Source organism: Molossus molossus, unplaced genomic scaffold (assembly GCF_014108415.1).
Source record: "Molossus molossus isolate mMolMol1 unplaced genomic scaffold, mMolMol1.p scaffold_m16_p_8, whole genome shotgun sequence".
NCBI lineage: Eukaryota > Metazoa > Chordata > Mammalia > Chiroptera > Molossidae > Molossus > Molossus molossus.
Window position 1 is genome coordinate 96,116,328 of NW_023425402.1, and position 25,256 is coordinate 96,141,583.

The window sequence follows — 25,256 nt, forward strand, 5'->3', positions numbered from 1 at the left end:
GATAGCAATTGTTTCTGTGTGTAATGAGCATAGATGTAACTAGAAATCTAAAGAAACATAGCTAATGGAAAATGAAAATTACATTTTAAAGCTTATTTTAAACACACACAATCCTGCATCTTGCCAATACTACACCCCTACTCAGCTTCAGCTACCACTCCAACCCTCATCTCGGAATACCTGGGACCTGCCTGTAATCCCAGGAAATTAAAGAGACTACACCTAGCTAGAAGGACCCTCCCTGGCACTGCCAGCTCTAGGCCACAGCAGCTTTCTGATTGATGGGTCCCAAGGCCACACTGGTGATAAAATATTTTAATCTTACACCTGCTTAAAGAGGTTAATATATGAAAAGAATGAAGTCCTATACATGTATCCCTTTTTCTCAGGCTAAGTTATGTTCTCTTGGAACAAGAAAGGAAATAATTTTCTTTCTAGTATTGAGTCTCTATGGCTTCCAAAGAATTAATCAAGAAGCAAAGGAAAATTAAGCCTTTAATAATTTATATTTATATATACATAAAATAAATACACACACACACACACACATATATATGAATTGTTTCCTAAGTCACTTGGTATTTAGTCTGTTTTGTAACACTTGTTTTATAACACTAGAAGCTTATAATTTGTTGAGAATTATGTCAGTATAAAGAATAGTTATGTTTGTTCATATGACTTTTCCTAGACAAGGAGTACTTAGAATAGTTAAATAGGTATTAAAAGTTGCAACAGGAAAGAGAAAGGCCCTCAGCTTAGCTACTGCACAGTATGCTTAAAATCTTTGTTTTTTTTTTCCTTATTTTCATAAGTCCTTTTATCTTTCAGTAGATGTTTTTGCAGAGAGAGAGATTTTAGGAAAGCATATGCTACATTACAATGGAACATCAACTCATTTAATTCTCACTACTATAAGCATATCTTTATCCTTCTGTACAGGTGTCAGATTAAAAACTGAGTGTCAGAGTAATTTTTAGTGTGTGTCGGGGGAGAGAAACATGGATGTGAAAGAGACACATTGATTGGCTGCCTCCCATATGACCCTAATTAGGGCAGAGGTTCAAAACAGCAACTCAGTCCTCCCAACGAATGTGAAATCTATCATATTTCACTTGGAAGAAATGAAACAGAGACACCACAGAGGAGAAATTTTAGCCCAGTCCAAAATGGTGGCGGAGTAAATGGAAGCTACACAGACCATCTCCCAGAACCAAACTGGAATTACAACTAAAAGACAAATCATTGGGAAAAACCAACAGAAAAGTAGCTGGAGAGGACCCGTATACCAGGGACAGAAAGAGGACACTAAATCAAGCCTGGTAGGAACTGTGGAGGTGTGAAAGGGTGAGCTGAGAGCCCACAGTGCAGAGGCTCTCAGACAGCAGCTGTTTTATCTGAGAGCAACTTCCTTGGGGCTAAAATCCCAAGCATGCTCCACAGTGCAGAGGGCTGGGACAGAGCACTAAGTTAGCTACAGCCACTCACCTTGGGCTCTGGGAGAAAGAGGGTGGACTGGACTGGAACTGTGTGGAGAGACTTGGGATTTGGAGGGCACTGAGAGTTTTTGCTGAAACATGCCTTCACAGGACAGTAGCCTCTTACTCAAAGAGCCGCTTCCCAGAGCCCTGGGGAGAAGCAACAGCCCCTCCCTCAGGAATTTAACAACACCTGGCCAGGTCATAGAAATGCAAATTGAGGCTCATTAACAGCCAATAGACATCTGTCCCACGCTCTGGAAATCCAATTACCCTGAACACCTGAGGGACTTTTTCATTTAATTGAAGGCTACAACCCAAGGCTCATCAGGTAACTGAGACTAATAGCTTCTAGGCAAAATGGTAGAGGATAACTGAACCTTTCCTGGGCTGGAAAATCTACCCAAGAAACTAAGACTTGACACTGGTGTTAACGTGGGTCCTCCCATATTAATCCAAACCCAGTAGAGGGAGCCACAACCAGTGGAACTCCAACACCCACAGGAAAAATTGGGCAGGCTCCAAAACCCACTGAGACATCCAAAATGGTGAAACAAAAAAACAAATCTCAAATGAAAGAACAAGATAATTTGACTGAAGATTAAATAAATGAAAGGGAAATGAGTAAGATATCAGAAGGAGAGTTCAGAGTAATAATCATGAGGAAGCTCAACAGAATGAGTGAAAATATAAAAGGATTGAAAACCAACCAAGTGTAAATGAAGAATGACATAGCAGAAATAAAGAACACATTGGAAGGAATAACCATCAGAGTAGAGGAAGCTGAAGACCAGGTCAGTGAATTAGAAGACAGGGTAGAAAAAAATCTCCCAATCGGAAAACCAAAAAGAAAAAAAAAAAAATTTAAAAAGAGGAAGACAGTCTAAGAGAACTGTGGGACAACTGCATACATAACAACATCTGCATCATAAGAGTTCCAGAAGAAGAAGAAAATGAGCAAAGGTGAGAGAATATATTTGAAGAAATAGTGACAGAAAACTTCCCTAACTTGGTGAAGGAAAAATGCATACAAGACAAGAAGCACAGAGAGCCCCAAGTAAGAAGAACCCAAATAGGCCCACACCAAGACACATAATAATTAAAATGCCAAAAATTATAGAAAAAGAGAGAACCCTAAGTGCAGCAAGATATATGCAACAGGTTATCTACAAAGGAACCCCCATAAAGCTATCAGCTGACTTCTCAACACTAACACTACACACCAGAAGGGAATGGCATGAAGTAATCAAGGTAATGAAAAACAAGGATCTGAATCCAAGACTACTCTACCCAGCAAGGTTATCATTCAAAATAGAAGATCAAATAATGAGCTTCCCAGACAAAAAAAGGCTAAGGGAATACATTAGCACCAAACCAGCACTGCAAGAAATGTTAAAAGGACTGCTGTAATTAGCAGTAGAAATGGGAAGAAAAATATAACCACACTAAACAAAAATGGCAATAAATAAGTATATATCAATAATCACCTTAACTATAAATAGATTAACACTCCAATCAAAAGATCTAGAGAAGCTGATTGGATAAGAAGGCATGGCTCATATATATGTTGTTTACAAGAGACCCATCTCATAACAAAAGACTCACATAGATTGAACATGAAGGGATGGAAAAAAATCTTCCAATCAAACAAATAGGAAAAAAGAGCTGGGGTAGCAATATTCATATCTGATAAAATAGACTTCAAAATGAACACCATAACTAGAGACAAAGAAGGCCACTACATAATACTGAAAGGATCTATCCAACAGGAAGATATAACCTTGGTAAAAATATATGCACCCAATATAGGAGCACCAAAATACATTTAAAAACTTCTGGAGGACTTCAAAGGAGAAATCGACAGCAATACAATCAGAGCAGGGGATTTCAACACCCCACTGACATTACTGGATAGATCCTCTAGACAAAAATTAACAAGGAAACAGTGACTCTAAATGATGAACCAGATCAAATGAATTTAATAGATATCTACAGAGAATTACACCTCAGAACTGCAGAATTCATGTTTTTCTCAAGTGCACATGGGACATTCTCAAAGATAGACCATACGTTAGGAAACAAACTAAGTCTCTACAAGTTCAAGAAAATTTAAATCATATCAAGCATCTTCTCAGATCACAGTGGCATGAAAGTAGAAATCAATTACAACAAAAACACACAAAAACATTCAAACACATGGAGGCTAAATAGCATGTTATAAAACAATGAATGGGTTACCAAGGAGATCAAGGTAGATATTAAAACCTTCCTGGAAACCAATGAAAATGAACACACAACAACACAAAATCTATGGGACACAGTGAAAGCTGTCCTGAGAGGGAAGTTCATAGCACTACAGGCCTACCTCAAGAAACAAGAAAAATTTCTAATTGACTGTTAAAACTTAAAGAGCTAGAAAGAAAAAAGAAAAATCCAGAGAAAGTTGAAGGAAAGAAATAGTAAAGATCAGAGCAGAAATAAATGACATAGAGACTAAAAAACAATTCAAAAGATAAATGAAACAAAGAGCTGGTTCTTTGAAAAGATAAACAAGATTGATGGACCCTTAGCTAGACTCACCAAAAAACAAAGAGAGAGGACCCAAATAAACAAAATCAGAAACAAAAAGGAAGTAACAACTGACACCACAGAAATACAAAGGATCATTAACAATTACTATGAATAATTATATGCCAACAAATTGAATAATCTAGGTGAAATGGACAAATTTTTTGAAACAATCTCCCAAAACTGAACCAGGAAGAGATAGAAAACTTGAACAGACCAATAACAACTAAAAATATTGAAAATGTAATTAAGATTCTCCCAGCAAACAAAACCCCAGACCCTGACAGCTTCACGGGGGAGTTTTACCAAACATTCAAAGAACTAACATCCATTTTCCTCAAACAATTCCAAAAAATTCAAGAAGAAGGGAGACTTCCAAACACATTTTATGAGGCCAGCATAATTTTAATTCCAAAACCAGACAAAGACACTACAAAGAAAGAAAATGACAAGACATTTTGCTCTATTAATATTTGACAAAGGTAGCAAGAGCATGCATTGGAATAAAGACAGCCTATTTAATAAATTGTGTTGGGAAAATTGAATAGCTACATGCAAAAAATAAAACTAAACCACAAATTTACATCATACACAAGAATAAACTCAAAATGAATAAAAGACTTAAATGTGACTGGTGAATCCATAAAAATCCTAGAAGAAAAGTAGGCAACAAAACTTCAGACATTACATGCAGCAGAATTTTCACTGATACAATGCTGAAGGCAAGTGAAACAAAGAAAATAATTAATACATGGGACTACATCAAACTAAAAAGCTTCTGCAGAGCAAAAGAAATAAGCATCAAAATGGAAAAGGAACCCACTCTATGGGAGAGCACAATTGCCAGTGAGACATTAGATAAGGGGTTAATTTCCAAAATATATAGAATACTCATACAACTCAACAAAAGGAAGACAAAGAACCCAATTAAAAAATGGGCAGAGGACCTAAATAGACACCTCTCCAAAAAGGACATACAAATGGCTGAGAGAAATAAAAAACTTCTCAATGTTACTAATCATCAGAGAGATGCAAATTAAAACATCTATAAGGTATCACCTCTCACCTGCCAGAATGGTTGCCATCAACAAATTATCACACAAATACTGGTGAGGGTGTGGAGATAAGGGGACTCTAGTACACTGCTGATGGGAATGCAGACTGGTGCAGCCACTATTGAAAACAATATGATGGTTCCTCAAAAAATTAGCCCTGGCCGGTTTGGCTCAGCAGTTGGAGCATTGGCCTATGGACCTGAGAGTCCAGGATTTGGTTCCCACTCGGGGCATGTACCATATAAAATAAAATAAAATAAAAATTGAACTACCATTTGACCCAGTGATCCCACTTCTAGGAATATATCCTAAGAAGCCTGAAATACCAATCAGAAAAAGTATATGTACCCCTATGTCCATAACAGCACTATTTACAATTGCTAACATCTGGAAACAGCCCAAGTATTCATCAATAGATGTGTGGAAAAAAAGCTGTGGTACACATACACAATGGAACACTATGCAGCTATAAGAAAGGGATCTCTTATCCTTTGAGACAACATGGAGGGACCTGGAGAGTATTATGTTAAGTGAAATAAGCCAAATACCACATGATCTCACTTATCTGTGAAATATAATGAACAAAATAATCTGATGAACAAAATAGACCCAGAGACATAGAAAGGAGTATGGTTTAGACTGACAAACCTCAGAGGAGGGGGCTGGGGGGAAGAGATGAGACACCAAAGAACTTCTACGCACATATGCATAACCGATGGATATAGTCAACAATGCTGGAGTGGGAGATGGGATGGGGAGGAGGGTGTCTAGTGGGGGAAAAGGAGAAACATCTGTAACAAAAACAAATTAATAAGAATTGCAAAAAAAAGAAAACAAAAGAATTATCAGCTCAGCCTGGCTGGTATGACTCAGTGGACTGAGCATCGTCCCATGGACTGAGAGGTCTCAGTTTGATTCCTGGTCAGGGCACATGCCCGGGTTTTGGGTTCTATCCCTGGCGGGGGGCGTGCAGGAGGCAGCCGATCAGTGTTTCTCTCTCACATCGATGTTTCTCTCTCTCCCTTTCTCTCTCTCTAAAAAAAAAAATCAATAAAAAACATATTTTTTTTAAAAACTGAGCATCAGCCCCGGCCAGTTTTGCTCAGTGGTTAGAGCATTGGCCTGTGGTCCAGAGAGACCCAGGTTAGATTCCCGCTAAGGACATGTACCTTAGTTGCAGTTTGTGCCTGACCCTGGTTGGGTCATGCGGGTGGCAACCACTCGATGTGTCTTTTTCACGTCGATGTTTCTCTCTCTCTCTCTCTCTCTCTCCCTCCCACTCTATCTGAACAAAAAACGAAAAAATGTCCTCTGCTGAGGATAAAAAAAAAAACAAAGAGAAAAAACAGCGTCAGAGAAACTAAAAAACCTACCTGAAATCACACTGAGAGTAGCTGGTGGAGGCAGTGCAGCCTGAATCTGAGACTGGTAATCTTTCTGACTTTTAGCTAATCCTGAAGTTAGGCGAGGTTGCTGGTAATGTTCTTAATGTCATTTCAAAGGAACTGTAAGACGCTATTTTGGAGAGACAGTAAGGGAAGCTAAATGATTCTCCACACATCTCTTCTTTCCATGTAAGCTTAAGATTCTGCACTTAGAGAGTGCCTTGTGGGGCCTAAGTGGATTCTTCCTGTTAAGATCCAACAGCTTGCCCCATTCAGGGTTCCAGTGTCAGGAAGAGAATCCCCATAACTTCTGGCTGGAAAAACCAGCGGAAACTGAGGCTCAGGGAAGCTGACGCGGCTGGAGCCCCAGGCAGCTCCTTAAAGGGCCCACGCATGGACTTATCGGACTCTCTCTCTCTAAGCTTGGAGGGGAGGCAGCTCGAGGGGCGCCAGACACATACAGGGAAGAACTGAGCTGTTTGGCACTGGAGCGAGGGCTGGAGAGGGGGCTTCCTCGGGGACAAACGTGCTGTCAAAGGGCTTTGTTCCTTTGGTGAGCCCTTCCCGGGGGCAGCAGACAGTCGCCATATCTGGGACTCCAGCAACCTGGCTCACACTGGTAGCCCCGCCCTGCTGACTCCCTGAGGCCCCGCCCCGCCCCACACAACTTTCAAGCCCACCCAAGCTGTTGCCACTTGCTTAACCACAGGATTGGCCGGTCTTGGATCCTGCTTCAGGTTTTTCCTAAATTCTTTCAAACGAGCAGCATCGGGTCTCAGCGAGCCCCATACCTCTCATTAAGTAATACACAGAAACAAACACAGGGAGGCAGCCAAAATGAGGAGACAAAGAAACAGGTCCCAAATGAAAGAACAGAACAAAACCCCAATAAAAGAACTAAGCGAAAGGGAGATAAGCAACCTAACAGATGCTGAGTTCAAAATACTGCTTATAAGGATGCTCAATGAACTTAGTGAGAACCTCAGTGAACTTAGGGAGGGCCTCAAGAGCATAAAAAAGGACCAGTTAGAAATCATGGATACACAGTTAGAATTGAAGGAGGCATTAACTGAAATAAAGAATAATTTACACAGCTTCAATAATAGAGTATGTAAATCCAAGGAGCAAACCATTGATTTGGAATACAAGGAAGCAAAAAATCCCCAATCAGAACAGCAAAAAGAAAAAAGAATCCAAAAAAATGAGGAGAGTGTAAGGAGCCTCTGGGACAACTTCAAGCGTGCCAACATTCGCATCTTGGGGGTGCCGGAAGGAGAAGAGAGAGAACAAGAAATCGAAAACCTGTCTGAAACAATAATGGCAGAAAACTTTCCTAACTTGGTGAAGGAAACAGTCATACAAGTCCAGGAAGCACAGAGAGTCCCAAACAAGATGAACCCCAAGAGGCCCACACCAAGACACATCACCATCAAAATGCAAAAGGTTCAAGACAAAGAGAGAATCTTAAAAGCAGCAAGAGAAAGGTAGCTAGTTACCTACAAGGGAGTTCCCATAAGGCTGTCAGCTGATTTCTCAAAAGAAACTTTGCAGGCCAGAAGGGAGTGGCAAGAAATATTCAGAGTGATGAAAACCAAGAACCTACAACCAAAATTACTCTATCCTGCAAAGCTGTCCTTTAGAATCGATGGACATACAAAAACTTTCCCAGACAAGAAAAAGTTAAAGGAGTTCATCACTATCAAACCGTTATTATATGAAATGATGAAGGGTCTTTTTGAAGAAAAAGATAAAATGTATGAACAAACAAAATGGCAATGAATACAGATCTATCAACAATGGAATCTACAAACAAAATGAACAGGAAGAACAGAAACATTCTCATAAATACAGAGAACATTTTGTTGGTTGCCAGTTGGGAAGGGGGTTGGGGGAATGGGTGAAAAAGGTGAAGGGATTAAGAAGCACAAATTCATTGCTAGACTGACAAACCTCAAAGGGAAAGGGGTTGGGGGGGTGGGAAGAAATAAACCAAAGAACTTATATGCATAACCAATGGACACAGACAATAGTGTGGGAAAAGGTGGGAGGGGGGCGGGAGTGGGGAGGAGGGAGTCAATGGGGGAAAAATGTGGAACATCTGTAACACATTTTACATCCAACAATAAAGATTTAAAAAAATAAAATAAATAAATCTACCCACCCACCAGAAAAAAAAAAAAAGATCCAACAGCTTTAGGAAAGATAATTTACATAATTATCAGTGATTAAGTAATGCACTTTTAGATTCCTTCCAAGCTTCCATTAGATGGGCACAGGTTTGGATAAAAATGTGAGTGAGGTGGGTGGAATGACCGAGGGCCCAAGCATGTGGACTGCTTCCAGCTGCTGAGCACCTTAGGAAGTAACCAGAAGGAATTGGTGAGTCTGAGGTTCCGAATACACTCTCCTCTAAACCCATCTGTATAACGCTGGGTTCCACCGGAAGCTAGGCTCTGTAAAGAATCGGATTTCAGATGGAAACCTCCCTTCATGATTCTATAAAATAACATACACAATGTGTCCAGCAAAGGGCCGGATGCGTTTTAGACACCCCATGGACATGAGTTTCCTCTTCTTCTCTCTATTTGTAAGTCATCCAAAATATTGGCACACAATTTTAGCTTGTTTCTTCTTCATCTTTAATTTCATATTTAAATCATGAGCTTTCCCCATGGGTTTCTTTTCAAGAATTATTTCCTCATGCTTGAAACTGATCATCTTAATCTGTGATCAATTTCCGTTTCAACCACCTCCCTCTGTTTCCATCTCCTGTCATGACGCCATGCATACTTTTGGATCCTCCTGTAATTCTTTTAGTTAATCACCGTGTAACATAAACTAGATGCATGGAGAGGCTGTTGTAAAGTTGTGATTTATATCATGAGAATATTCAAATAGATGTAACGTGTGGAGAAGGGCCTCTGGGGTCAGGAGAAAGAGCAGCGTTCATTAGCCCGCCGTAGCAAAGGGGAGGGCCTCTCTTTAGTGAGTCAGTACTTTTCCCTTGGTATCTTGCAGTGTATTTTTTCCTCTGGCATTTGGGACTTTTAAAAAATGTGTTTTCATACCAAAACATTGTGATTTTTTTCAGTTTCTGCATGCTAATGAAGTGTGAACTGATTTCTCCTTTTTGAAGAGCAAATGAGGAAGTTGAAATGAAAGTCTTGGGAAACTAATGTATAGGAAAAAGTATTCTAAAGTTAGCATTGCATTAAGCCTTCATTGGCAGTACATAGGAGATTGAATGATGTGTTATGGGGTAAAACATGAAAATGAAAGGAAAGGAAAAGGCAGACTCTTCGTGGCGGACATTCACAGCAGGTGCTCTAACTATGAGTTTAAAATAGTGAAATATTGAAGGTGTAGATTAGTGCCACTGATCACCAGAATGAGTGTGAACCGTCAGCCCACAGTTCATACCCCGTGGACATCACATACACAGCTGCTCTGAAGAACATTCTGATATGGCTCAGCAACCTGGAGAATAAGAACCCTCTGGTCGCCAAAACTCAGAACAGCCAAGAGATGCAACTCTAGTTAAGTTCTCTTCACCTGGAAAAGCAGGGGGAAAACTTCCTTCACTCTCTCAGAGTCCCCCTTTCCCTTGAGGGGACTTCTTTTTATAGACATGGCCAGATCTGGATATGAAGAAGCCACTAGCTGCCCTGTGGGTGACAAAATCCACTTGCACATTAAGAGCAGGAAGAACAGTCGATAAAGGATATTTGTTGTCTACATAAAGAACTAGGCCAGATACAGCCAATAGACTACCAACTGAGGTTGATTAGTGGTAGCTTCCCAGTGTGCTGGGCTGAGGAGAATTCTGAGTCTGAATCCGGTTTAGAAAGAATTCCGAAATTTGTAGGAGCACTGGTGGGGAGGAAGAGAGCTGCAGAAGATAAATATGTGTTGGTTAATTGCCATCTATTTCTTTGGGTCAAGGGCAAAAAGCAAGAGACAATGCCTCTTACATTCTAGTGCAAAAGGGTGAAAACTCGTCACAGGTACTGCGGAAAACAACCCCAACTTGCAGAGTCAGTAAGGGAGAGTCAGGCATCCATGTCTGGGAAACTGCCACATGAGTTGTAATTTACTTGGAGTAAACAGCAGCATACAGAGAAGACTGAAGAATGCCAGAAAATGTTCAGTACAGAGAGATATATGACTACGCCAATAAAAAGCTGTTCTCCAGTTTTCTTGTGGTAATGGAAATCACCAGAATATTATTCATAGAACTACCCATACGAATGCTATATTGATATTGCCTTAGATATATGCTTTTGCCCCAATTGTGAAATAGTTTTTTACATGCCTTATGGTAATAAGCCTCCACATGATCCTTAAGGAGTTCAGTGACATTCCTAGGTAGTTCAACCTAATGTGAGCATGTTAGAAGAGATTTCAGCTTGCACATGTCAGTGCCAAGTCCTGTCTCGTGTCCACTGCGCTAGGGAACACTCTCCACTGCCCACAGTAGAAAATAATGAAGTCTGGGCCCCAGAACACACTCAGGCTGCAGTAACAATTTGTAAATGTAGATTTTGCTGTTATGTAGCATTGCAGCATTTGAAATTACTGAAATAACAGATGTTGATTATTTGGATTCAGAAATGTTTGTCCTAACCGGGGAAGAGACCAGTTTAAATGTCAATGCTCAAGATGTTAAATCCCCAACATCCTTGCTATTAAAGATGCATTTCTCAGATTTCTTTTCTTTTTTTTTTTTATTCTCACCCAAAGACATTTTTAAAAAATTTTTTAATCAGATAGAGTGGGAGGGAGAGACAGAGGAAGAGAAAGAGAGAAACATTGACGTGAAAGGTCGGCTGCCACCCACACAACCCAACCAGGGCCGGGGACAACCTGCAACTGAGATACGTGCCCTTAGAGGGAACCGAACCCGGGTCTCTCTGGACCACAGGCCAACGCTCTAACGGCTGAGCAAAACCAGCCAGGGCCATTTCTCGGATTTCTCATTCTAATAGCACCTAAAACAGTCCCCAAACTTGATAAAATTCACCCCTTCCAATCCAGTGTAATGAAAATGGCAACTGAATGTGAAAAAAGAAAATTGAAATAAAAGTAATCAAGTCATGGAATTAATATTCTCAAAACGTGTTTCTTGTTCAAACAATAACTTAGTGAATAATGGTTTGGAGGAGATGATCAACTGAGCACACATTGACAAATAGAATTATCATTTTGGAAAAGAAGCATAGAGAAAGCCTAAGAGTACTATGTTCTTTAGCAAACACGGATGATACACAGAAACTGAGACTGGAACACACAGTTTGGAAAAGCAGAGGAAACGTTACATATAAAATAGCAGCAGCTGGTGTTAGGATGTGGGGTGATTACAGCCTTTCTAGTATTATAGAATTACCAAATTTCTTTGCTTTCTACGTCATGTCCATATTCTCCAAGACACACGTGTTGTTTCCTTTGTAGGTATGATATCATGAATCTGCAGTACACGGAAGCCAATCGCTATGACTATGTACAAGTGGGGACCTGGCACGAAGGGGTGCTGAACATCGATGACTACAAAATCCAGATGAACAAGAGTGGAATGGTGCGGTCCGTGTGCAGCGAACCTTGCCTGAAAGGTCAGATTAAGGTGAGCCAGCCACAAGTGCATTCTCAGATGGTGTTCGTGAGAGGCCCTGCCTGGACTTCAAGAAAAAGTACCCAGACATTTTTCTAAAACAAGACTGTCCAAAAAGGGTGGACCACGCTTAGTGTTTTTATGCTCGTGGCTAGCTAAAATCAAAAAGACAAAGAAAGATTAGGAAATAAAATAAGAAAACCATTTGAATATTTACAATGATCTTTAACTGAATCACAATGATAAGCCAGAATTTTCGATACAATATAGAAAGCAAGGAGATTTGTAATCAATTTAAAAATTGAAACAGAAGTTAACATGGAAACCAAAACCAGTGGTACTGCTTAGTTGTTCTAGCTATTGTTAAATAAAGCAGAAGCTGAACGATGATAACGAGCATATAACTAAGATAAAAGAAGTTGAGCGAGGTAGCCGAGAAGCAGCGCTTATCATTTCTCCACCAGGTTCCTTGGTTTTCCTGAAACTGGTATTTTCTAGCCAAAACAGAGCACTACCTAATTATTCTCAGATGCTTATATTTCCCAGCCTATGGGTAACCATGACATTACTGTATACATAAAACTGGAGGAAATAAACATCAGGTATTGAGCACTTAGCTGGACGTGATGGGGAAACTTCTTGGTGAAGAAGACATAGAAATAGCGTCCTCTGTGGCCCTTGCTATTTAAAACCAAACCGGGTGATGCTCTAGAGGGAGTGATTGTGAACTGGCAAGAGTATTGATTCATTGACCTCATAGGTCTTTTTGTCTCTAATTTTCTCTGATTCATCTCTGGGAACAGACAGGCTGTCACGTAAATGTCGCCCGGCGCAGCTGGGGCTGGTGGGCGCCGTCTGGGGCTCTCACCATGCGGCCACGGCCATGCCGCTGCTCCGTTCCCGGGAGCTGTGGAGCCACCCACGCAGGGGTGAAGTGCACTCAGGTGTCTTAGGGAAAGCGCCTAGTCATGGGCAGATGTGCTGGTGTGGAAACTGGAAAAGCCGTAGCTCTCCTGATCAAAGAAGGTAGAGGAGTGAGCACCTGCAACAACTCTGGGCAGCTGAGGAAAGCTGTCCTGATGGACTGACTCACCCTCTCAGTGACACTGTCCACTTGGAAGATGCAACGCGCCTCTGAGGCAGTTCACCCTAGCTTGGAGTATCCTGGGCTTGCTCTGCAGAGGCGATGCTAAAAGTACTTAATAACTGTCATGACAACTCACCAATCAGAATTGGCTCCTTGCTCGTGAGGTGACAGGTCCTGGAGGCTGCCTGCCATGCCCATGGTGAATCCTTAAGTTGTTGGATCATGGGGAGACTTGGGCGAGGGGTCCCACAAGGCTCACATTGTGTGGGGTGTACAGGAGGCTTAAAGATACCATTAGCTTCCACTCGGTGCCTAAGTACTTCGGCTGTGCAAGCTCAGCTCCAGCCAAGCCAGTGTGTGAGCTGAATGTGAGCACTGCTCCTTCCCCAGAATCCACTTCTGTTTCTGGTCCTGATGACATTATTTTACATGCGACTGTCCAGGGGACTGTGGAAGTGCACCTTCTGAAACCCAGAGGCCCAGAACGTCTCTGTGACTGTTGCCACGAGATGCCAGACATTCAGTGTTTATCATCTTTTCTGGATGGTGGGGTAAATGGGACATCTGAGACCTACAGTCATAGATGAAGGCAGTACGGAAGCCTGGAGCTCACGGGCTTCTGTGACCCAGAGGATGTCACACATTCGGCTCAGGCCCTTTCCACTTTGGGTGATAGCATTGAGTCTGTGCAGACAACTGCTGTGAGACCGTTGAGGGGGCTATAAAGTTGAGTATTTCAGAGCATAAGGGGGGAAAGATCCTGGCAAGAGCAAACAAAGGATCCCAACGAGTCAAGGTACTCCAGCTCCCTTGCACAGTCCCTCCTGTTCCTCTGGTTGTTGGCAGGCCCTTTAGGGAGCGTGCATTCCTGAAGAAAGGCCTTCCCCCCAAGGTTCAGAGAAAAGGCTAGCTGCATACATCTGTGCCAAGACACCGAAGTGTTTCCCGCACCATGTTTGCATCACGCCCATGCAGTGTTATCCAAGGAATTCCTCCAACCAGTGCTGAGCTGCTACAGAGCATTCGCTCTAAATGCAGATCTTCTGGGGACCAACCTTAGAAATATTGTGTACCCAGTAGGAGCAAAGTATCACCTGCGGTGGAGGTGAGGGGGGATGTTTGTCTGTTTCCCAGAAGCACCGTGGGAGGTGCGGAAACAAACAAAATCTGAATCTCATTTTCTGAGTAATAACACTTATCTTGTTACAGCACCAATTTGCCACCTACTAAGCCCAGGATGCTCAGAGTCAGGTCCCTTGGTAGCTACCGCTAAGATGGGAGAGAGGCAACTTACAAGGCGATCCTAGGACTTAGACTTGTATTAACTGGGCAACATAACCTTTAGGAAAGGAGTATTCACTTTAAATATCAAATGCCATTTCAAATCATTTGACTTCTTTTATAATAGCCCACAGAACTTTCTTATGGTGATTGCCTTTGAAGTAACTGAAATTCCAGTTTTCTTACATTATTGAGTTTTAGAAATATAAATAGAATATTTCCTTATAGAAGCAGAAGTTGATCTTAGCCACACCACAAGCACAGGTAAATAAAGTCAAACTTTGTATTGTCACATGTAATATTGTGGAAAATATAATCACGGATTATATTCTGTGACAGGGATCAGTCACAGAAAAAAAATGAGCCCATGCCAGGTGGTTCGTTAGAGGGAATTTAATGTAAGAACTGGTTATACAAGTAAGAGGGGACACTGAGACACCTTAGAGGTGAGCGACTGCAAGAATCCTTCCTAACCCCAGGCCAGAGGGACACTGGGAGAAGTCTCAGCTGCTACCTGAGGTGCCCTTTGAAGTGGGGAAGGAGAGGATACCCTGGCTTCTCCTTCCTCCTTCTCTTCAGAGTCTCATTAGGTCCTTCCATCTTGCCAACCCCATCTGGAAGACAGGGCAGAAGAGCCTGGTCAATACAGCTGACAGGTACTTAGCTCAGGTTCCCTTGAACACTTAAAGCCAAGTAAGGCTCAAGGGCGAACACATTATTAGGAGGTAGAATCCCAGGGAGGCAGGAGTGGGAGGAAAAGGGACTGAGCCATGGCAGGAAGAATGGAAAACATCACAACCCACGACAACAGGACGCGTGTCTGCCCAGGATGCTGTGTCACTGGGTACAACTCATCTCTTGACGTCACAGAAATCGTGAAAAAGGCTGGTTGGACTGTCTATTGAAGTAAAAAGGAGAGAAACGTGGACACACCTGTGCCATCCTATTTTCTGCTTCCTGTAGTCGAAGTTGCCTCCCCGGAAGTAGCATCACCTGACTTCTTCAGGCAGCTCCCAGGTCAAGTCCATGCTCTGCGATGTGGCCCCATGTCAGATTTGGAAGCAGTGAGGGGAGAGAACTCCTCTGTGGGTCCCACGTGGTCTGACCTGGACTCCTGCTGTGGTGGCTGCAATGGGCAGTTCTGGAGTCCAGTGCCTACTTCATGGGAGAGACGGCTGGAGGGGCCAGACCATGAGGCAACAATGACGGAGACTGACATGGGGTCGCAGAAGTGCCCAGAACACTCCAGGAGCCCATGGCCCCCAGCCTGAGAGGCAGGTTAGGTGCAGAGAATCTGGGGCAGCCCACAAAATGTGGACAGTGGAGCTGCAAGGAACAGCCAGTGTCCTGCACGTGTGGTGCCCAGCCTGCCGTGGTTTTGCTTGGCGTGGAGAAGGGCAGGAAAGAGGTGAGATGGGGCAGGAGGCAAAGGAGGGGGAAGCGAAAGGAAGAAAGGAGGCAGTGGAGGTCAAGGGCTGACATTATCAAGCATATTCTTGGGCAAGTACAGTAATGCTTTACAAACACCATCATTCCAATGATCCCTTGAAACAACCCATTAAAGCAGGTATGATGGCCCCGTTGCATCGATGAGGAATCCGAGGCCCAGAGGGGCTGAGTCACCTGCTCCAAGCTTTGTCAGTGGAAAGTGCCAGGGCTGGAGGGCTGGGCTTGGAGCCAACCCAAAGCTCTTACTCCCCACCCCCCACAGCCACAGGTGCCCCACTCTCTTTCATTCTGTGAACTGGCACGTTTTCTACAAATGCAAATTTCAATTGCTAGGCCTTCTTTTTTCAATAATTCACAATAAAATTATAAGCAGAGGTCCACATTTGAAATGCCGAGGGAACAGAATCTGGAGTTCATGAGCAATAGTTGTGGAGGTGGTAGGGAGAGTTTGCCAGAGCAGGCAATGGGCAGGAAGCCGAGGGAAGGTCAGCAGACCCTCTCACTGGCCTTCCCTCCTGCCCTTTCCCACCCTCCTCTTCTGGGTTCTCCCCTTACATTTGTCCTTGGATTCTTCACTCCAAGTTGAGGGTTTGGGAGCTGGGAGCCTGGGTGTGGAGAAGGGGGAATGAGGCTATACTTTCCTCATTTTGTTCCCTGTCCTGAACCCTATTCCTCTTGTATGATGCACTTTTCTTAAAGCCCTTCTCTAGAATGATAGCTCCTCAAGGATGGAGATATTATCTGTTTTGTTCACTGATTATTTCCAGTCTTCACATAGTTCCTGACACATGGTAGGCACTCTGAAAGCACACTCTGACTGACTGACTGAATGAGTAAATGAATGAATGATTAAATGTATGTTCTCTGCACAAGCATTTCATTCCTCCTTTAAGCAGTGAACTTAATAGAGTATTTTGGATTTTGAGTTTTTTAACCTCAATGATCAGGTCTTTTCATTTATTTGTCCCTATGCATAGCACCATGTCTGGCATATTGGGCCATTTAACAAAGGCTGATTAAGTGAATATGTATCTGCCAGCCTCTGAGATATAACTTGGGTTCTCAGCATAACATGCCATCACCCTGAAAGCCATCACTACACTAGGAAGAGCCTAACTCCTGGAAATAAGTGGCGATAACATGACTGAGATTTGCAAAGGTACTGATCCCCCTACTACTGTTTTCTAGCTGAAAAGTGCACATAATTAACTTCACCCCATGGAGTGTAATTCTGTGTCACTCTGTACAGAACTCCTAGCCCACAGCCTGTTCAGTATATGTCTACACTCATGATCATTTTCTATTCCCATACCATTTCTATTACATTTTTCTATAATAAATTACAATGTAAGATTTCCCTAAATTGATGTTTTTCTTTAGTTCTTACAAGACTGTCTTCAATTACCTCTTATTTTTTATTCTCTTTGAATTCTTTATTTCCATTTCTTTTCTTTATTTTGGAGTCTATATTATTTCCTTCTTTTCTTTTATATACATTATTGAGTAATTAATGTGTGCCCAGAGCTAAGCCATTACTGTGAATACTAAGGAAAGGGATGCAGCCCCCTCTTCTGAGGAACTCTTGGTGTAGCTGGGAAACACGCAGCAATCAGAGCCGATTGTGGTCCACCGGCCTCCCACAGGGTGTGGCAAGGACACCAGGGGTGGGAGGGACAGGGCTGCCTGCTGTCTACGGCTGCTTCTCCTACAGTCTTATTAGGGTACACCCAATTTCTTTATGCTGTTTGGTCTCACAGGTATTTCCCTTATGAAGAAATTTTTTCCTATTTCTTTTGACTTATAGTTACTTTTCCTTCACTATATCCTCTTGATGCATTTTCCTTTTTCTAAATAAAACCTTAATTTAAAAAAATCTGTTACAAATCACTTCAGAAACTTAGTCATAAAGTGAACACTTGATTTCCTATGGCATAAATGCTTTAAGACTCCTGCAGTGTACATGTAATTGAATCATAGCATTGTGTGTAGCAGCAAGTCCTCTTGTCTCAGTAACATGAGTATAGCACTGTGTACACCGATGTGTGAAGAATCAATTGATCCTGTGCCTTCATCAGCCTTGGTCTTCCAAAGGCAGTTTCCGGGAATCATCAAGCCTTTTATCATGACTTGGAGCTGTCGTAAGAAGTGTTTTACTGTGAAAGAAATGAAGAACAAAACAAAACTTTATTCAGTGTATACTGTATGCAAAAAATATCAGTGAAATATGACTGATATAATAGTAATAAAATATTTATGATTTGGGGTGATTAAAACATCAGTTAGACACAATAACTTAAGAATTAAAATAATATCTGAATGAAACATATCTATCATAGCAATATGAACTAGAGGACAAACACTAATTTGTGGTAACAAAACAGGAACTGTATTTTAACTATTAGAGAATTCTGAGTAAGGTGATGTTTCAAAGAGTTTACTGCTCCAGAAATACTGGAGGTTTTGATGTTGTGTCTGCTCTTGAAAGTAGTGACACAGATGAACTGATTGAGGAAAGACGACATTTGAAATGAAGGTAATACTCATTCTTTTATTAAGATATATTTATTTGTTTACTATATGGTTCTATTTTAGAACCAGGGATTAAAACACACACACACACACACACTCACACACAGACAGACACACTCAATTTTCTCCCTCTGTCTCTCTCTTTCCCTGCTTAAAGCACATTCTTCACACAGCAACCAGAATAATCCTTGTGAAAAGCAAGTCAGATGAAAGACAAATTGGATAATATATTTACTCTACTTGAAATCTCCCTCCAAAACAAATAAAGCAAGTAGAGTTATGTAGACGTTACTGAGGACATATGCAGGGGCTGGCACAGAGAGTGCCCTTCCTTATAGGGTAGACATATAAGAAATGAGTAACAGACCAAGTGAGGTTCAGAAACAAGGACCAAGGAGGACAAACTGAAGATCTGACCAAAGAACTTATAATTCAAAAGTATTGGAATAAGGAGGCACTAAAATTCCTTAAGTGGCTTAAACTATATTTTTGAAAAACATTCAATTTGACACATTCATTGGCTTCCTACTGTGTACTCTTGGTTCAGGTCTGTACTTTGATGACTTGGATCTGAAAATAATGAAAGTATGACATGGCTCCTTTTCTTGAGGAGCCCACAGGCCATTCAGATGATCTTGGAAAGTGTGTGTGTTATTCTAGAATGAGAAGAAATTAGACACCTGTTACATGATTAGGAGACAGAGACCAGAATTCAGGCGTAAAGTTATAATATCTCTGTCTAGAGCATGGCTGTAAGATAGAAAATACAAAATCTGTATTATAGACATTATTTGGCAAAATTACACATACTTGGTAGCTAAATAAAGGAATAATAAAAAAAAAAAAACACTTAAAAAGTTTCAGTTTTCATTATTTATTAAAGGTATAGGCTAATCATTTATTCAGTCATTTAAACCTTAATTTTAAATGCTTTCCATATGCCAGCTATTCACAGGATCTACTTTTACCAGTCATCCTGTGTAGATACATTTAGTAAGTATTATCACCTTTTAGATTTAATTAGTAGCATTAATTTTATAGTGTGAGGAAAAGAGCGCTGATTGAAGAGATATACAGTATTTTATGATGTCTCTTACTGTACTTTTTATACTAATTAAGATAAAAATATTCATTTATTCATTTTTCTCATATCACTGAGAAAAATTTATCATTTGTAAATTTCCCATACTTATTCTGAGTGTAAGTATGAATTTTTCAAAGACTTAATTTGATTCTATTTTTCTAAAGTTATTTGAAAGTAAAAGAAGAAAATAAAACTTTTTACATTTTCTGAAAATATACTGTCATTTGATATTTTTTATGTAATTCTAAAATAGTGGTATAAATTTCAACCTGATCTGAGAAAAGATCATTTTATTTTTACACAGGCTAGAGTTTGTATGACTTTAAAGAATGGCAATGTTTACAGTTTAATTTTTGACTTCACATATGAAAACATTTGATAATGTTTAATGTGTTAGGCGAGACTTCTGCTTCTAGGCAGGAGTCAAAAGTCCATCTAGACTTTACCTTGTGCTGTAATCTACTAGCAAACTTGGCAGGATGTATGAAATGACCGTGTTCAGACGTTGAAGAACAACAGCACATGACCTTGACTGCCGGGAAGTGAAAGGAAACAAACAAGGTGAACCCTAAAATCACTCAAGCTTTCTGCCTAGAGGCAATTTCCTGGTTGTCGTTCAATGAGAGAGGACAGAAACGGAGCCTGGCCATCTTGCTAATTTAAGAAGACAGAAATCAGAGTTTAGGAAGGCCAAGGCAGCTAGAATTTGTAGTGCAGAGTAAGGGAGAGGAAGGATCTATGCGGACAAAGAATCCCAAATCCTTGGGTAGTCGACTGAATGTCGATTTGCGCATGCGTAGGATAGAATTCAAAACGTCCAGGTAAAGAATAATTCCTACAGAGCTGGATTCCTAGAGCTCACGTGGAGCCAGGAATTGCCTAAGTCTTCACAAGCCAGAGTGGAGATACTTTGTTGAATGCATAAGAAGTTAAATAGAGACCCAGAGGGGTCACACTTTAGTAATGAAACTAAACTCCATAGAATAGAGATGACTTTAAACTTGCCCTAGAAGGTTAAAAACAAAACCCAAACCGAGCCACAAGTAACTTAGCTCCTGTCAGAGGAAAGGGCAATACTTCTTCAAGAAAACAATGTCAGCACTCTACACTTAGGTACACTATGTTCAGCATCTGGTAAAAAATTTTGGACATGTGACAAAGTGAGAAAAGGTGAAATGTTAACAGAAGGAAAATCAAGCAATAGGAACAGTCCCCAAAATTGCTTTGATGATGGAATTAGCAGTCAAAGATATTAAAATATCTACTTTAAATACATACTAAAGGATTTACAACAAAACATGAATATCATGAGAAGGCCAATAAAAATATAAAAAATTACAAAATGGAACCTATACAATGAAAAATAAAATATATAAGAAACAATATTTCAATGAATGGGATTAACAGATATTAGACATTATAAAAGTAAAACTCAATAAATTAAAAAAACATAGCACTATAAAATAGGCAAATGAGGTACACAGAGGGAAAACAAAGTAAATAAATGAACAGACTCTCAGTGACTTGCAGAATACAATCAGTAGAAATATTACAAGCACAATTAGAGACCCAAGAGACAGGCTAGGAAAAAGTTTTTTAAAAAAATAATGGTTTGAAAAGTATTCAAATGAAATGAAAATGTAAACCCAAATTCATAAAACAAATCTCAAAGAAGTTAAACACAAAGAAGACATAATTGCTCAAAACTAGTGATTTTATATATATAAATATATATATATCAGCCACAGTGAAAAGTTCTGTTACAGACAGAAAAACAAAATCAGAATTCCTGTAGACTTCTCATTGGAAACTATATACAAGGCAAGGAAGGCATAACATCTTTCAAATGTTAAAAGAAAGAATGTCTTTCAACCCAGAATTCTATCTCCAATTGGAGACAATGGAATGGCACAAATTGCTAAAAGACAGAAAAAGAAAAAAAAAAACTGTCAACTTAAATTTTCCTACCAAGTGAAAATACCTTTTTTCAAAAATTAAGCCAAAATAAAGACTTTTCAAATCTATAAAGGTTGAAAGAAGTCATAATTCTCACATCAACACTATAGTAAATGTTAAAAAATGTTCTTCAGGATAAAGAAAATTACAGTGGATAGAAATTTGGGTCTATACAAAGGAATTAAAAGCACCAGAAATTATGAGTGTGTGAGTAAATATAAAATATTATAATTTTCTTCTTTCAGAAGTGTATTTCAAAGATGATTGTTTAAAGCAAAAATAATTGTTTTTTTATCCTCACCTGAGGACATTTTTGCATTCATCTTCAGATAGAATGGGAGGGAGAGAGAGAGGAAGAGAGAGAGAGAGAAACATCGATGTGAGAGAGACACATTGAGTGGTTGCCACTCACACAACCCCAACCGAGGCCGGGGACAAACTGTAACCAAGGTATGTGCCCTTAGCGGGAACCAAACCCGGCTCTCTCTGGTCCACTGGCCGACACTCTAACTGCTGAGCCAAACCGGCCAGGGCTAAAGCATAAGTAATTTTCATTGGGTGCTATAAAATATGTGTAAATAAAATGTACTAAAACAATACCCAATAGGAGGGGGAAATGGAAGAATACTGTTGTAGGGGTCTTACAAGGTACATGACATTGTATAATACTATCTGAAATGTAGACTGTGATAAGTTAATGCTGCATGTTTTGAATCCTATAACAACCAAGAAAACAACACAGAGGTTTAGCAAGTATGCCAATTTTAGGGATGAAATGAAATGCTAAAAAATTCTCAATTCAAAAGAAGGCAAAGAAAAGGCAAAGTAAACAAAAGACAGATGGGACACGATAGAAATAAAGAAATGATTGATTATACCCAACCACACCAATGATTATAATAAACGTAAATGTACTAAACACATCAATAGAAAGGCAGAAATTGTCAGACTAGAGATGAAAGCAAGATCTAATTATGTGCTGTTTACAAGGAACTTACTTTAAATGCAGTGTGTTTTGATGTTTATTTTTGTATTGTGTAAATGAAAAGTGCTTACCAAACAATTTGAAAATGAGAGAAAGTTTAAACTGCTCAGATAATAAGCAATTCTTTAGTAATTTTGAACTAGTAATTTTTCTTCCAACAATTTACGTGATCATTTGAATTCACTAAAGCAAGTAACAAAGCCAGTAACAGAGCTATACTTTTTTAGCATCATTCTGTTTTTATGTATATAAAGTTGTTCAGACTTTCATAATTATAACACAAATTTCATAATCCCTCAGTTTTTATGAATTAATGAAGTTTCATTATATAGAAATTTTTTTGTTTAAATATTATTTGTTCTTTCAGAGGAGAAAAATGTGTTTTTACTTTCCGAGAATAATTAATACATATTAATATAAATTAGGATAAAATTCAACAGTTTCATTTTTAACTCTGTAAGAGATAATGTAGTCAATTCTCTTTATTAAAGAAATTATTATTGAAAAATCTGCAAATCCAGCATGAAATAAATTGAAATTCACACCTGAACTCTAAGGTAACCAGGTATATTTCAATCCATGTACTTAATTGTCTTCGGCATATAGACTTTTTTGAAAAGTACTTTTTATTGCAGTGTGAAAACAAGTCCTCTGAAGCAGAAGATTTTCTGGATAAACCAGGTTGAGGCATGTGAAATGTTTCTGTGTCACAGGTCATACGGAAAGGAGAAGTGAGTTGCTGCTGGATCTGCACTGCCTGTAAAGAGAATGAATACGTGCAAGATGAGTTCACCTGCAAAGCTTGTGACTTGGGGTGGTGGCCCAATGAAGATCTCACAGGTAGGAGCTGCCACACTTGTGAGCTTTGTCTCTGATGATTAGACTTTCCAATGTGCCCACTGTTTAAAATGTGAGCAATCCGCTCATGTCCTTTTTGATGTTCATTTAGTGTGCACTCCCAAAGAGTACTCCCAAACTATTCTATATAAGATTTCTATGATCGATATTAAAAGGAAAATTTATTTTAATTTAAATAAAATATATTGACAGGATATTCTGGTATACCAGTTGTTTTGTTTCTTTTTAAAATTTTTATTTGGAGATATTTCTACTCACTTGAATTTATATTTGCACATCTTCCTGAACATCATATGTAAGGCTCTATTGTAGGCCCTGAAGGTACACAGATAAGTGAAACACAGTCCCAGCTATGTTTTGCTTAAAATTGACTAGGGAAGAAATATATAAAAATGTAAAAAAAAATAATAGCTATGAATAGTATAATAGAGACATTTATAAAATGTTGTAAAATTTGTTAGGGAGACAAGGAGATGAAAGGAAATTCGAATATAAAGTAGAACATGGGAAATGTGAAAGCATATAAAACATTTGGGGGAAGTATGAACCAAGTGTAAGGGGTTGGTTGGTAGACACAAGAACCTAGCAGAGAAGCGGTCAGAAATGAGACTTAATGGGTACACTGACAGTGGATGGTCGAGTCTCCACATGGTCTTTTCCTAAGTGTTCAGATTTGGGCTTTAAGCTCAGGAGAACTACTGAAGGATTTAAAGTGATTTATAACATTGTATCTGTGTCTCAGAAAGATGTCCCTAGTAGCAGTGTGGTGGAGGGGAGTGAGACTAGTCTGAAAACAGAGAAGTTAGGAAGCTATTGCATTGGTCTAAGTGAGTAACTCAAAAGGTGAGAACTAGGGCATCTGTGACAGGAATAAAGAGGAATAAATGAGTGCAAGAGATGATTCACTAGTAAAATCAATGGGACTCATATGAATGGATTTCAAGTTTGTTTCCTAAGACCAACGTTTAGATACTTGAATTTTGTTTTCCATAGTCCCTGGTATGAGCTCACACAGAAGAGGTATTTCACAAATACTTTGCACAGAGTAATAGAACCATGCCCTGGCTGGTGTGGTTCAGTGGTTACAGCACCAGCCCAGGTACCAAAGGGTCATGGGCTCAATTCTTAGTTTGTAGGTTTGATTCCAGCCCCAACTGGGGTGTGTGTGGGAGGCAACCAATATATCTTTCTCTCTCTTACTCATCCCTCCCTCCCTTCCACTCTCTCTAAAAATCAATGAAAAAAATATCCTCGAGTGTGAATTAACAACAACAAACAAAAGAGTAATAGAGCCATGGAAAGTTTGTGGAATCCCTGGTTAGAGAAAGAGGAAACTAAGGCCTAGAGCAGTGGATTTGTGTGCCCAAGATCATGCAACTAGTTCAAAGCAGAACCTAGTTCACTGACTCCTGATCCTATGCCCTCTTGGGTGTTGATGAAAATCATTAGAAAGGGTAAAATTCCCAATTGTTTTTCACTTTCTCACTTGTTTCCAAGTAAGACTATAAAACTAAGAAATTATGTGGCTAATTCAAAGCACATTGAAAATGGCTGGATTAGTAGAACCAGGTTACATAATTAAAATGATACTTATTACGTGCGAGTACATTGTAAAATGTTAATCCTGTTAGAAAAATTTAAACTTAAATGAATACCAGAAATCTTTTGGAAATCATTTAGTACAAACGCCTTTTTAAAGAGAAGGAAGTTAAATGAGACTATTTTTGAAGGTACAAACTGTATCTCACTTATTCATCATTTTATTCTCTAGCTGAAAACTGGTTTTGAACTTTAATGAGCTTAAAAATTACCCAGGAATTACCCACCTGAAGGTATTCTCATTCACTAGTTCTGAGATGGGACCAGCAGATCCTTAGGCACTTAGTTTCTGTCCCATTCTTCCAGAAACATTATTCTCTGGCCCAGAGCCTGATGCCCT

The 25,256-nt window shown here is 39.8% G+C and overlaps 1 protein-coding gene across 2 annotated transcripts in view; it reads left to right on the top strand.

Annotated features, from left to right (window-relative positions):
• The window catches only part of GRM1 (glutamate metabotropic receptor 1), a 340,463-nt gene that overhangs the window by 274,217 nt on the left and 40,990 nt on the right, over positions 1 to 25,256 (top strand). For both annotated transcript variants that reach the window (XM_036248395.1, XM_036248394.1), the window contains exons 6-7: positions 11,932 to 12,100; positions 23,173 to 23,299. In XM_036248395.1, coding sequence (XP_036104288.1) covers positions 11,932 to 12,100; positions 23,173 to 23,299 — 296 coding nt within the window. The remainder of the gene's footprint in view (positions 1 to 11,931; positions 12,101 to 23,172; positions 23,300 to 25,256) is intronic.